General features: G+C 39.8%; 1 protein-coding gene across 2 annotated transcripts in view; it reads right to left on the bottom strand.

The window, feature by feature from the left end:
* The window catches only part of Pcca (propionyl-CoA carboxylase subunit alpha), a 329,396-nt gene that overhangs the window by 63,623 nt on the left and 250,183 nt on the right, over positions 1 to 15,590 (bottom strand). For both annotated transcript variants that reach the window (XM_021182607.2, XM_029468862.1), the window contains one exon: positions 12,346 to 12,399. In XM_021182607.2, coding sequence (XP_021038266.1) covers positions 12,346 to 12,399 — 54 coding nt within the window. The remainder of the gene's footprint in view (positions 1 to 12,345; positions 12,400 to 15,590) is intronic.

Raw genomic sequence — 15,590 nt, 5'->3', positions numbered from 1 at the left:
ACCCACAAGGGGCCTTTTCCCCTTGATCACTAATTGAGAAAATGCCTTACAGTTGGATCTCATGGAGGCATTTCCTCAACTGAAGCTCCTTTTTCTGTGATAACTCCAGCTGTGTCAAGTTGACACAAAACTAGCCAGTACAACATCTCAAGCCCAGTGTTCACACAGAAGGCACTGTCTTCTTTGGTGTGGAATTGCTCTTGGTGACCTTTACTCTCCTCCAGAAAATAGATGCTAAGGGGAGTGGAGATGCAAGTCAAAATAAGCAAACCAGAAGTGGGAGCCTGGAATACAAACTGTGCTACTACATGCCAAGTCCCTGTAATTTTCCAGCATTTTACAAACAGTTTCTTATCCAACCATTGAACCTCCATAGAAGTGGGAAATCTTGCTGACAAAAAAACTGAGGACATGAAAAGTTAAGCAAATTGTTCGAGTACACAAACTATCAGAAAGGATCCAAGATTCAAATGTAGAAATGCAAGCTCTGTGCACCACTCTTCCCACTCCTCCCTGTGTCAGTGTGCATGGACAGCCTGGGACAGTTCAGCCCTGTGTCACTGTGTATGGACAGTCTGACACATTTCAGTCTGTGTCAGTGTGCACAGACAGCCTGGGACAGTTCATCCTTATGTCAGTGTGCATAGACAGCCTGGGACAGTTCATCCCTGTGTCACTATGTATGGACAGTCTAGGACAATTCATCCCTGTGTCACTGGGTATGGACAGTCTAGGACAGTTCATCCCTGTGTCAGTGTGCACAGACAGCCTGGGATAGTTCATCCCTGTGTCAGTGTGCAGACAGCCTGGGACAGTTCATCCCTGTGTCATTGTGCATAGACAGCCTGGGACAGTTCATCCCTGTGTCACTGTGTATGTACATTCTAGGACAGTTCATCCCTGTGTCATTGTGCACAGACAGCCTGGGACAGTTTATCTCTGTGTTAGTGTGCACAGACATCCTGGGGACATCTCATGGACACTTCTGTGAACATAAGTCAGTGACTGCAAATGTTTTTAAATGGCAATATTCCAAAGCATATTTGCTTTGGTCACATGATTCATGTTCCCTCTTCTAGCTACTTTCCTTTCTCTGTGTGCCTGGTGTGTGTTGTATTTGTGTATCATACACTTACGTGACTACCTGGGTGTGTATGCCTGTGAACATGCATGTGAAGTATATTTATGTATCGTGCATATTATGAACATGCATTTGGAAAATCATGGCAGGATATCAGGTGTCTTCCCTTATCTCTGCCTTACTTCCTTGAGACAGGGCTTCTCACTGAATCAGAAGCCCATCCTGTTGTCTGGACTAGCTGGCCACCAAGCTTTCAGGACATGCTTGTCTCTGCCTCCCAATGTTGGGATTAGAGGTACATGAAAGTCATGCCCAGCTTTTTACATGGGCACGGGGGAGTCAAACTCAGGCCTTCATGCTTACAGAGTAAGCACTCTCATACACTCAACAATCTTCCCAGCCCGGTGTTTGAGTTTTACAGCTAATTTTCAGGTCCTCTCTGGCCTATTCATCTTAGAAACTGAATGGTGCAAAGTGAGCTGATGTATGTAGAACAATTTTAAAGCCCTATAGCATCATGCAAATTGAGGACATTTAAACTATGTATTAAAACTGATTTTATTCTAAGTATTTGGGCAGTTGGAAAATAGTCTCCTAAGATACTTTGAAGTAAGCAGTTACCTCTATAAGGATTGAAACATTATGGTATCATTAAACAGCCACATCTAACTGATGTAATACAATTATAATGTCATCATTTCATAAACAAACATAATAATGTAGAAGCTAGGTGCTACCCGCTTAGACACTACTCTTAGCATTGGATCTCGCCTTGTCCATACTCAACCCCGGTCTTCTTCCTGATCTACACATCAGTGGTGTGTCCCTATGCCACCTCATACAGTCCATCTGTCTCTTTGACCTTTCAAATAAAGCATACTAAAAGTCCAACTTTCTAGCTACCTCTCTGCTTCTCTGTGTGGTGCTCTTCTGCCTCTGAACCAACAGACAGTTGACATTCAGACATTCCTGGGAGACAGTTACCATCCTACTCCAAATCCTTGGTTCACTCTGCACTGTCCAGTTTCTGATAGCCTACTCCTTCCTCCCTAACAGACCTCGTCCCCTTCCCACCACCAGCACTAGCTGACTTTCTCTTCCTCAGATGCCCGAGACTTCCTCAGGCCTTTGGGTTTAAACTGATTCCTTAGTCTACCTTTCCATCAGTTTTTAAACTCTGTCTCTAGTCCTTTGCAGACCTTGTTCAATTCTCTTTCTGAAATCCTTTTTCCATTTGCAAACCTGATTCTTCCTTAGAGTGATAGCCTAAGCTCAAGATGTCTTCAGATGTCACGTCTGTACTGCCTTTATCTGAGCTGTTTAGAACACTCCTTCATATCATACTTCATAGTCACTAGCTGCTTCAATTCTGTAGAGGATATCCAGCTCCCTGATAGCAGGGACAGCAGTCTCTTCCTTGAGTTGGCAAATACCTGTCACCTAACACATGATCTATCAGATTAACACTTCTTCAAAATGTGATGTCTAATAAGATACAAAGCATGGCTTCTTTACTCCCATGTTTATTAATATTCAGCTAATAAATGACACAAGGATGTTCTCTCTCTCTCTCTCTCTCTCTCTCTCTCTCTCTCTCTCTCTCTCCCTCTCTATCTCTCTCCCACCCTCCCCCATGTGGGAGCTAGACTACACCTTGGGTGTCATTCCTCAGGAACTATGCCATCTTGGTTTTTGAGAAATCGTCTCTCTATAAGATGGAGCCCATTAAGTAGAGTAGTTGGACAACAAACTCCAGGGATCTGCCTGTCTCTACCTCATAGGCACTGGCTTTACAAATGCATGCCACTCTGGCTGACTTTTTCTATGGATTCAAATTCAAGTCCTCTACTAACTAAGCTATCTTTCCAACTCTCTGGTTGGACTTTATATATTAGGTTTTCTATCAGTAAGAGGAAAAAAATTAAGCCAGGTATAGTGGCGCATGACTTTAATCCAAGCATGCAGGAGGCAGAAACAGAGAGATCTCTGAGTTCAAGGCCAGGCTACTCTACATAGCAATTTTAAAACAGGCAAGGCTATACAGTGAGAGTGTCAGAGAGGGGTGGGGAAATTGGTCCATATTCTGCAGCTTTATCAATCGAAACTCAGGCCTGTTTCATCCTCAGGTCCCATGCCTTTTTCTTTTCTTTCTTTCTTTCCTGCTTCCTTCCTTTCTTTTATTTATTTATTTATTTAGAGACAGGGTGATCGGAGTTGGCTTGACAATCATAATTAAAACACAACTGTCTGCCTTATCTGCCCAAGTACTAAGATTAGAGGTTTATATCATTTGGCTGATTCTAGTGAGCATGCTATCTTAGGGCAGAGAGTAAGTCACCATCTAGTCTTCTTTCCAACTACACATGGCACACAGGACACTAATCATATTTCTTAACTTTGCTGATAATGTATCACACACTATGTATTAATAATTAAACTCTTTAAAAAGCACAGTGGCCAGGGCAGGGAAATGGCCTAGTGGGTAAAGGCTCTTGTGCATCTGCATGAATGCACTGTGACATGAGCACACAAACACCATGGCACACAATACCATCAGTAAATAAATGTTAATAAATAAAATGGTAAGTTAAAAAATACTACACAACAACTTCAAAAGAATATATACTAAACTTGTGTTCCAGGTGTTCATTCTCACACTTGAGATTGGCATTTATTATATAAACCACACCCTGCTGCAGAAACAATGTTTAAGACTAAGAGAATATTTAAAGTACATTTTGTAATCTCTTGTCCACATTCTGGCTCAAACTTTGTACATCTGGGGGGAAATGAAGAATGGGCTGCTATATACTTACTTGTAATCTTGAGTATTATAAAAATAGAAACAAATGCTGGGTAGTGGTGGCATATGCCTTTAATCCCAGCACTTGGAAGGCAGAGGCAGGTGGATTTCTGAGTTTGAGGCCAGCCTGGTCTACAGAGTGAGTGCCAGGACAGCCAGGACTACACAGAGAAACCCTGTCTCGAAAAAAAAACATAAATAAATAAATAGATAGATAGATAGATAGATAGATAAATGATAAAAAAAATCTGATAAACTACAGCAACCTGCCACTGACTGCTCTAGGGACATCTCTGTCTGAGGCAAGATGGTAAAGGATCAGGGTGAAGAGTAAGTAAGACAGCCTGGCCTGGCAGGCAAGAAGGTATGAGCCTATGTGTGTGTGTGTGTGTGTGTGTGTGTGTGTGTGTGCATGTGTGCATACCCATGCATGCACTTGCGCACATGCACACACACACAAGCATGCATGGGAGCATATGTAAAACCTGGGGAAGGCTCCGGCTTTCACACCAGACACACTACCCTCACTCCCATCGTCTCTTTAATATGTCCAGACAAAGTGGGCCTCAGTGCTTCTGATGAACAAGTCCCAAGGGACAACCCAGCTGGAGACTTTGCGAAGAGAGGAACCTGGGTACAAAGTATTAGTTGGCAGGACCCAGGCAGCTACAAAGGCAGGCTGGAACAGGTGGACAGTTATGTAGACCAGTGTGTAATGAGTAGTTACAACTATCATGTCTTTTCTGATACTCCGTAGATGTAGAGAAAGGGACAAAAGAGAGCTGAGAGATCCACCAGAGTCAGACACCTGTGGATGAGGGAGAAAAGAAGGGCAAAGGTCTCTCACATCTTCTTCTGAGAGGTGAGAGCCAGACACAACTGATAACGTCATTTATTACTCCAAAGACGAGGCACGAAGAACAATGGCAGCAATCCTAGTTCCCACTTTCTAATCACTTGACTTTCAAACAGACGGGAGTTTATTTTGTTAAAATTCAGCTCCCAGAGGTGAATTTTTAGAAGTTTTGATGATGCTTCTCTATCTCTAAATATGAGTGATGCAGATTTGAAGCCTGCAGTATCCAATGACAAGATACAGTACTGGCTTCAGCTCCTGCTAATTAAACGAATCAATTAAGAGGCTGCGGCTGCAACTGTGTGGCTGCTGTTCGACAGTAGCAATAACAGCCCCACAGGGAGGTCTTTCTCGGCATTAAAATGCTGTCCTCCACAACTCCATCTGATATTATTAGAAATGGTTATTTCTGTCTTGCTGTCATATTAGTAGCAAAGGCAAATTATGGAAATATGCAAACCAGGATGGTCCCAGTATGGGATCAGGTTGGGTTTTCAGCCTCCAAGGGAACAATTGCAGAAACTCCAAAGTTCCCCAAAGTTCCTTAATGGAATGGATAAATCTCTCAGCACAGCATCCATTTACAAGCTAGGTAAGGGTCACATATTTACATTCCTTCCCGCTAAGCTGATACGATTCAACTAGATGAATTATCATATTAAGTTTACCCTCCTGAGTTAAACTGATAGAGTTCAAAATTGTTTCCGATGGTTGTCATTAATCGCTGTTACTCCTTAAACCCTTACTTTGAAATCTAATTGTGCTGGTGTGCCAAGGGGCGTATTAATAGTCTCCTTAATGGTAAATCGTTGTAAAACATGTTTATTCTACTGATGTTATCACTCAAGCTTTCAAGGCTAATAAGAAATAAAGTATATTTATTATCAATAAAACTTAATTTAAAATGTACAACTTGAGATTCAAATTAGCTTGGAGAACTTCAGCATCATTTGGTTTCATTAAGATTTCTGGCTAAGCATCAAAGACAGAAACTGATAGTTCCTCAAGCCCTTGGTGAATGCTAACACCATAGCTATGAAGAGACTGTTGAAGAAATTGGTGTGGTGTTTCTAAGATGGGGAGAATTAGTCTCAGTGAGATATGCTTGCTTTATACTGCAGTGCTTCAAAAATTAAATAGAAACAATGATTAGATTTTAAATAATAAACACAATGGTAACTCCCCAAACTTTTAAACTAAAAAAAATTATCCTTATTGTTTAACATAAGAAATTCTGATTTAGCAAAAGACTGCCTTTTCAGTTTCTTTGTTAGCTTAGAATGTCTGGTGTACAGACTCACAGCTCAACCAAAAATGTGGGACCCATGCAACTCACTATGTGAAATAGGTACCTCTGTTCTAAGGAAAATTCTTGGACACTAGTTCACTACGTGGTATCTGCACTGACTATTTGTGTTCCCTGCCTAGCCATGACAGGACTCAGAGGTAGGAACGTTGGGAGGTGATGAGACCTAAATAGAGAAGGTCCTGAAGGGGCTCCAAGGATCAACCTCATAAGAAAATATGCCCCCCTACCTGTGAAGACAGAGAAACAACAACAAAATCCAATCATCAACATCTGCAGAGAGCTCCCTGGGTTACGCAGTTAAGCATTTGTTCTGAATGCACTGTAATGGTTACTCGATTGACTTTAAAGACAAGTAAGACCTGGTTTTGATCCAGGTCTATCAGTTAATTTGTACCAGGTGGTCATTAATGCCCTCATGTTTACTTAGCTCTGAAACCTAGGCACGTCTCCCCTCAGCATCTCACTACGTAGAGGAGGTAGCTCCTATTATGGGGGATAACAACAGACATGAGAATACTTGTAGGAATAAATGACCATATTCAAGTGAGGTATTAGAAAAGTAGACCTAAGAAGCAATGAGCTCAGAGAACATATTTTTATGTAAATGGTCATTTTTAAATTCTCATACATGTCAAATGATCCTTCCTGTCTATATAAAGTATACTGGGTGGAACAATGTCACTTACAATGTTATATTCTCCAGAACCTCACAGGTATAACAGTATTTGGAGCTAGGGTTTCACAGCTGTGAGTACTTAGAAGGGATTTTTACTGGGTTGAGTAGGTGAGCCCCAAGTGTCCTAACTGGTATTCTAGATTCACATGAATAAAAGCACACAGAACAGGGAACAGGAAAGGGCTAGATGATCATAGGAGCTTAGAATAACAGCTTAGCCATGGAAGGACAAAGACTGCCACCACGACAAGAACCTGGGAGACAGGGTCACCAGCCCTTACACAGAGCCTGAGGAGGAGTGCTGCATCTGATTTTAGGTTTGTTCTTCTTCAGAACTATTAGTGAATTTGTTGTCCTGAGCTACCCATGTGTGGCAATCTACTATAGCGAAAACTAGTACAAGCTCATAATGTCAGAATACTATTCACAAATGGAATCATGTGAGAAGTCCTAGTGCTTATGAGAAAACTCCAAGAAAAGAAGGGTCATGTAACCCCGGTTTCTCCAAAAAACACAGAACTGCTCTTGGATCGTGCTCTCGTGCCCCTCCCAGGACAGTGAATAGGAATGAGTTCACTTCAGATTACTCATTACAGTTGGCTATTGCGTGATACTTCAGTCTGCCTCATTTACCAGCTCTGTTCTCCCTGATCCTGCTGCCTTTCATGAATCAGGGATCTGAGAATAATGGGGCAGAAGCCAGGGAAGTCTTTGCTTGGTACCAAGCTTGAGCATCAGTTTTTAAAGAAAGGACAAACACAGGATTAATCTAATAATTACAAAATTAATGCAATAATTAATCGAATAATCAATCTAGTAATCACAAATATTAGATTGCTTGCAAGTTACTTACGATTATAATCCCTGGTTTCCAGTAAAAGGAACTTTAGAAGAAGAAGTATGGGACAGAGTCGGAAAGAATATTAAAACACAGATGAACAAGGAGAGAAATCATCATTCAATCTTGGGTAAGCCATGTCAGCATTAATTTGGACTGTTACCAAAATACTTAAGGAAGATAAGGGGGATATTAATCATGAGGAAGAGATGGATAATTCTTTAACTGAATATAAACTGAATGACCAAACCTTAAAATTGGTTAAAAATGAAAAGAAGAAAGGAAAAGAGAGTTAGAGAGAGAGAAAGAGAGAATGAAAAAGAGGCAAAAAGGATGATTTTCCCCATTCAGACAAAATTTAAAGTAAAAAAAAAATTAAATAAAAACCACCCATAACTCTGTGGGAGATGACCCCTCAGCTCTTTCACTGGAGCCTCCTTTAGTATCTTCACCATTATCTGAAGATGACATGAAGCACAGGGTGAGGAATTTGATAAGTTGGGGACCTTGTGCTCCAGCCTATGGATGATTTTGAGCATCCACTTCTGTATTTGCCAGGCACTGACAAAGGCCCTCAGGAAACAGTTATATCAGGCTCCTGTCAGCAAGCTCTTGTTGGCATCTGCCATAGTATCTGGATTTCGTGGTTGTTTATGAGATGGATCCGCAAGTGGGACAGTCTCTGGATGGTCATTCCTTCAGTCTCTGCTCCAAACTTTGTCTCTGTAACTCCTTCCATGGGTGTTTTGTTCCCAATTCTAAGAAGGATTCTGAGCTTCTGGGCTAATACCCACTTATTACTGAGTGCATATCATGCGTGTTCTTCTGTGATTGGGTTACCTCACTCAGGATGATATCCTCCAGATCCATCCATTTGCCTAAGAATTTCATAAATTCATTGTTTTTAATAGTTTCAAAGTAAGTACTCCATTGTGTAAATGTACCACATTTTCTGTATCCATTCCTCTGTTGAGGGACATCTGGGTTCTTTCCAGCTTCTGGCTATTATAAATAAGGTATGAACATAGTAGAGAATGTGTCCTTATTACCAGTTGGAGCATCTTCTGGGTAAATGCCTAGGAGTGGTATTGTTGGATCTTCTGGAAGAACTATGTCCAATTTTCTGAGGAAACGGCAAACTAATTTCCAGAGTGGTTGTACTAGCTTGCAATTCCACCAGCAATGGAGGAGTGTTCCTCTTTCTCCACATCTTCACCAGCATCTGCTGTCACCTAAGTTTTTGATCTTAGCCATTCTGACTGGTGTGAGGTGGAATCTCAGGGTTGTTTTGATTTGCATTTCCCTGATTATTAAGAATGTTGAACATTTTTTCAGGTGCTTCTCAGCCATTCGGTATTCCTCAGTTGAGAATTCTTTGTTTAGCTCTGTACCCCATTTTTAATAGGGTTATTTGGTTTTCTGCAGTCCAACTTCTTGAGTTCTTTATATATATTGGATATTACTCTCCTATCAGATTTAGGATTGGTAAAGATCTTTTCCCAATCTGTTGGTTGCTTTTTGGTCTTATTGCCTTACAGAAGCTTTGCAATTTTATGAGGTCCCATTTGTTGATTCTTGATCTTACAGCACAAGCCATTGGTGAGTGTTACAGAACTCTGGATTTTCAAATTTCATTTGCAGATCACTACAGAAGGATAGGGAATCAGTGTCCAGTGATAAGCTATGGAATTTCATCATACTAACTGAATTTGTGATTACAAAAATTGTCCAACCATTTCCCATTTCACAGGCAGATACTTATTTTATTGATAGTTCATTTAATGGTATAGGAGGGATTCACGGTCCAGATATTCATCAATATTAACACTTCCTTTTCCTCAGCCTCATAGAGGAATCGGTTGTCCTGATTTGTCTATTACAGTTAATTCATAAGTCATTAAGTATCATTTCAGAGTCTGCTCATGCTGTGAGATTATTTCCAGCAATAGACTCATACTTGTACACTTCATGGTTTTATTGCATAAGGAAATAGGTAAACTGATATATTAACCTGCCCTATTTTTACTTTTTCTGGAAGGAAACTGGAAAGGGGGACACATTTGTCATTGCAGATGGATCCACTAAAGCATTATGGATTCTTCTTCAGCTCCTCCATTCCCGGCCATCAAGGACAATGGCAGAGGGTGAGGAAACAACAGAGGTCACCAGAAAGATAGAAAATCCTCACTAAAGGGCAAAAGGAGATAGCGACCACCTCATCAGTATCTGTCCACCTGGAGTCAAATACAGCCCTAGGCACCAAGGAAAAGTTATTCTACTAATGATTCTGTGCTCCGGAGTGGTCCTTGGGACCACAACAGACTCATTCATTCATCTGAAGAAGGGATTACATTTAATTTTTCCTTGGGATCTGAAACACTCCCAATCTGCATAGGATATCATAACATTTATATTCCTATTAAAGGGGAAAATTGACTTAATCATATGAGTCTCTTTTCAAACTATTCTATAGATTTTTCTGATGAATATAACAACGTAACCTGTAGTACTAGACACAGTTTGGATCTTGGTGGCAAGGACTACACATAATTCTAACTCTAATTTTATTCATTTTAATATTGTTTAAATTCTATTTCTATTACAATAGAAATCTATTTTATTATAATCCAATTCTATTGCTCTAATATTATTCATTATGTTTATATTTTGCTTCCTTATAGCATGCTCGTGCATCAACTGACAACTAGATTTATCTACAACATCTCAAAGTCAAAATCAAGCTGGATATCCTGCTATTAAAAAATAAAAGGAGGGGGAGATGTAAGAACATGGTCCAAGAATATAGTCATGCGAAGAGACATGAAGAGACATTACACAATTTTCTGAGTGCTTGTGAGAAAACTCCAAGAAAATAAGAGTCATGACTTCCATCTCTTCAAAAACACAGAATTCTTGGATTATGCTTTTATGCCCCTCTCAAATGTAGAAGGAATAAGTTTGCCTCAGATTATTCTTTAGAATTGTCTGTTGTATAAGGCTTCAGTCCACCTCATCTATTAGCTCCATTCTTCGGGATCCCATCATCTCTAGAGCAGTATACATCCAACAAACTACATTTTGGGGACAGGAGATCAGTCGAGTACAGGCACTGAAGATAGAATATATGCAGCATAAACCCTCATGTCAACTGTGCTTTATAGGTGAACACACAGGGTGATGCTCAAACACCACAGCAAGAGACAAACAACATATTTAGAGTGTGCCTTTAAACAAGCTTCTGAAAATTAGAACTGTCACTAATGTTAACTATAAACTTACATGTAAACACATTAACAAACCAAGTAAGTAAACCTCATCAGAGGAAAAAGTTAAACTATTTAGTTAATCAAAACTGATATTACTTAGAGTATAAGACTCTATCACACAGTGGGTGGTGTCCTAAAACCTAGAAAATAACTAAAACCTGTAACAAATCATACAGTTATTAACAGCTTTGAGTCAGCTTATGAGGTGATATAGCTTATGAACTTAAAAATATCATAGATGTGCTTGAAAATAATTATTAAAATACAAAAAGCAGAGCATAAATGTGTTCATAATGGTAAAAAATAAAAACAGCAGAAACAATTTAAAAAGCTTACAACTGAAAATCATGGATAAATAAAACACATCTCCTCGACTCATTAGAATGTTAAACATGCTGCCATTTAAGAAGAGGCTTATACAGGGCTGCACTTAGGGCTCAGTAGTGAATAGCACTGGCTACTCTTCCAAATGACCTGAGTTCAATTCCCAGCATCATTCCCAAACGTGATACACAGCCATTTGTAACTACAGGGAGTCCTGTGGTCTCCACAAGTACCAGGTATATATGTGGTGAACAGATATACATGCAGGTAAAATACCCATACAATACCAAATAAGTCACATCGAAGTTATAGTTTAAGATTAGAAAAATAGCCCATCCATACACAGAAATTAATTAAAAGACAAAATGTGACTTATGAGTGTCATGTAGCAATATATAAGATAACAGGATTTACATGAAAATAATGGAGATATAAAACTATGATCCAATGTCATTAGAAAAGTGGATGTGAAGAATTCAACATAGAAAGCCAGAAAGCAAACTGAGGGGGGGGGTCAAATTCATTGTTTTTATATCATATGTCTTTTTTTAAAAAGATTTATTTATTTCATGTATGTGGGTATACTGTCACTGTCTTCAGACACACCAGAAGACAGCATCGGATGCCCATTACAGATTGTTGTGAGCCACCATGTGGTTACTAGGACCGTTGAACCATCATCTCTCCAGTCCAGTATGTCTTATTTTTAAGAATACAGAGGGAAAAAAAAATCTGAAATTGGAAAGGAAATATAACTATGCAACAAACTGAAACTAGAGAAGCATTTCCTCTCTGAGAAGATGCAACACATATTTCCTTTTTTAAAGTATGACTTCATAGTCTTTTGTTTTGTTTTTTTTTTAAGATTTATTTATTACATGTAAATACACTGTAGCTGTCTTCAGCAGAAGAGGGCATCAGATCTCATTAAAGATGGCTGTGAGCCACCATATAATTGCTGGGATTTAAACTCAGGACCTCCGGAAGAGCAGTCAGTGCTCTTAACCACTGAGCCATCTCCCCAGCCTGAGTATTTTCAACACAGAAGCTTTTCTCACATGTCCTGCTTCTCACATCAAGCTGTCTCAATTTGAAAGCAAAATAAAACCACAACGAAAGCAGCAGAAACAGGGGAGAAGGTCAAACATACTCTCTCTGAGTAAGAGGACACACAGCACTTTTTTGTACTCACCACTGTGCCAAGAAACTGGATGCTCATGTTTCCACCTGCTTCCCGAGAAAGACACTAGAAGGAAAAACAGTGTAAGATGAAACTGCATCCATAGGGGAAATGTACAGAATATTCATAGTCACCAAACAAAACTTGCAAATGCCCACGAAGCAGTGAATGAGTGAATAGAAGATAGTACGTCCATACCCCAGAATGCTCAGCTGAGCAAGGAGTGAAGCATCAAAGGCACTGTTCTTCAAAAGACCAATGACAAGATCAGTGAAGTGATGTAGCAGGTAAATCACTTGCCACCCATGCCTACCACCTGAGTCTGACCTTGGGTACCACTGTGGAGGACAGAACCGACTCAGAAAAGTTGTAATTTGACCTTCACACGTGTACCATGGCACATGTGAGGCTGTACTCACATCATAAACACAATAATGATAATTATTATTATTAATTAGTAACAATAAAAACAATGCAATTCTCTTGAATAAGCAACGAAAAGGAAAAAATCAAATTGCCCCATATAAATCAATACATTCTCAAAGCAAAAAAAAAAAAAAAATTTACCATTTTACTTATTGTAACTTTAGTTAAAAGAAATAGTCCTGAAAAATGGACACTAAACCATGTACTAGAAGTAAGTATTCTTCAGTACCCTCACCACAAAGCTGTTTAATCCTAAACTTGTTCCTTCAAGTTCCCATTAGCAAGAAAACTTGCGAGTACACTGAGGGGGCTGGAAGGAAGCTCTGTGGTTTGAAGGTTTGCAGATGAAGCCCTGGAGGATGAATGGTGCATTAGTCACTTTTCTTGCTGCTATAAACACCAGGTGAGAAGAACTTGAGGGAAGATTTATTTGGGCTCAGTTTATCATGGTGGTACAGACACAGTAGCTCTTGTTCATGGTGGCAGAAGACCAAAACCACAGCCATGGGATGGCACTAGCTACTCAGGGTCAGTTTTCCTTCTCTACTAACAAGAAACAACCTCACAGACAGACCCGTTTTTGTTTAGTTTGTTTTGTTTTTTTGGTTTGGTTGAATTGGTTTTTGTTTGTTTGAGACAGAGTTTCTCTGTGTAGCCCAGGCTATCCTGGAACTCACAGAGATCCACCTGATTGTGCTTTCTGAGTGCTGGGATTAAAGTCAACAGTCAACACTACCCACTACAGAATAGCAGTGCCTTCCACTATACTGTTAGTCCCTTGCCATAAGCAGAGATTCATCAACAAAAATCAGTAAGGTGATGGAAACTAGAAGGACCCTCTAGAGTTCAAACTGAGCTCTTGACTCCTTCACTATGGGAGGTCCCACCTACAGAGGGCCAATGGCTCCACACAAAATTGATCTTATTAGCAGTCTCAGGACGAGGAGGTGTACAGAAAGCATACCTTAGTTCATGTCATTTTGTCGCATTAACTTTTTCCTAAGGATTTAGGAGGAAAGTACTGGCTAAGTAGGAAAGCAAAGCTGCAAAGACACCAACAAAGTGCAGTTCACAGAACTGAGAAATGCCAATAAAAAAATCACAAGGTGCATTCAGGAGGCCATTTAAAAGCTTTGGATACATGGAAAATAGTATACAAGGTAAATGACCTTACAAAATGCTTGGGATCAGAAAGGGCTCAGATTTTCTTAGAACATCTACAATCTATACTGGTTAAGTACTCCTAATCCAAAACTCCATCAGTCCAAAAGATAATGGAGCTGTTTAATTCTTGCTTCACAGACTGGGGGTACTCTTCATATATACACATAAGAATATATAAAATATCATATATATATATATATATATGCACAGACACATAAGAATATATAGAATATCATATATATATACATATATATATATATATATATATATATATATGATAAGAATCAAATAGTATGTTCAGAGTAACGCTTGGAAAGATTCTCTAGAAAGTAGATCGTATTAGAAGACACCTGTGTGCGACTATGACTCAGGGTAACAATCAGCAGAAAGAAAGAACATAAGAATCGTGAAGAAGAGGACAGGAGTAAAGCTGTGTGTAGTTGAAACCAGCCCTGGCTCAGCAGGGGCTCCTCCTTAAGCCAGTGCTGAGGCTCTTTGGACTCCAGAACTCATGTCTAATCTTGCAGTTTGATGTGGACGAGTCTGAAAATGAAGCTCAACCAGTGGCCTCTTACAAAACTTCTGCTTTCCCCCTAGGAAAACAATGAAATTCAAACCTTGAGTGACTGTCAGATATGCACTGGGCCTGAACATAAGTGAAGCCAGAATGTGGCTGCAAAGCTTTGTGCCCAGCAGTGGCTCCAGGTGTGCAAAGAAGGGAAGCCCCTGAAGTGAATACAGCCCTAATGGGCAAGTGATGGAGTGGCCTTAGCTCAGTAATAGTGGAAATGTAAAGAAACACAAGATACTCCAATGTCAGCTGACTTCCCTTTCACTTGGCACATTTCAGTATCAAGTCAGCTACTATGATACTTTGTTATTTTCTAAAACATTTTACTTATTTTCCTTTAAAATTTTTTCTTTACTATCTTTTAGTTAAATTTTTACTTTAAGCAACTTTAAATTGCTTAAAGTTAAAATTGTACTAAGCTAAAGTATTTACATATTTTTCTTTATTAATTAAAACTTTATCTGGAGCTCCCTTCGCTCCTCTAACATTCTGCCCATTCTTCCCATGTCTTTTCTTTAACCCTTCCTTTTATTTCTTGTTCTTGTTCCTAATGCCTCCATAATTTCCTTCACTATAATTACTTTTTCCTCTGTTTTAAATTTTATATCTCATGTTATATAATGCTACCAGTTTCTGTGTATGTATGACATGTGTGTTTATGGCCTGTGTAGAAGGCAGAGGAGACATGTATATTTGTGGCATGTGGGGAGCCACAGGATAGAATCAGGTGTCTCGCCTCACCTTTGACTTTGTGACAAGGTCTCTCTCTGAACCTGGAGGTGAGCGGTTTGCCCCCAGCCCCATCAGAGCATGAAGCCTACCACTCTCACGTGTCTGACTTTATGTGGGCCCTTGGGATAGGAACTCAGGTCCTGCCTCATGCTTATATGGCCCTGTACCAGCTGGGTCATCTCCCCAGCCTGACAGCTTTCCTGGGGTCATGGACATATATTAATTGGTTTTAATGATCTTAAGTGTATTTAATATCTCATTAAGTTTGGAGTTGTTGTTACAGCAGCTTGTTCTGTCCTCTTTGAGTAATACCAGGAGTGTGCTCTCAAGAGAAGATTGGAGGGTCGGCTGACACTCGCCAGCT

The sequence above is a fragment of the Mus caroli genome, chromosome 14, assembly GCF_900094665.2.
Source record: "Mus caroli chromosome 14, CAROLI_EIJ_v1.1, whole genome shotgun sequence".
Classification (NCBI taxonomy): Eukaryota; Metazoa; Chordata; class Mammalia; order Rodentia; family Muridae; genus Mus; species Mus caroli.
The sequence above is the reverse complement of the archived record's forward strand: the minus strand, read 5'-3'. Positions and strand labels throughout refer to the sequence as shown.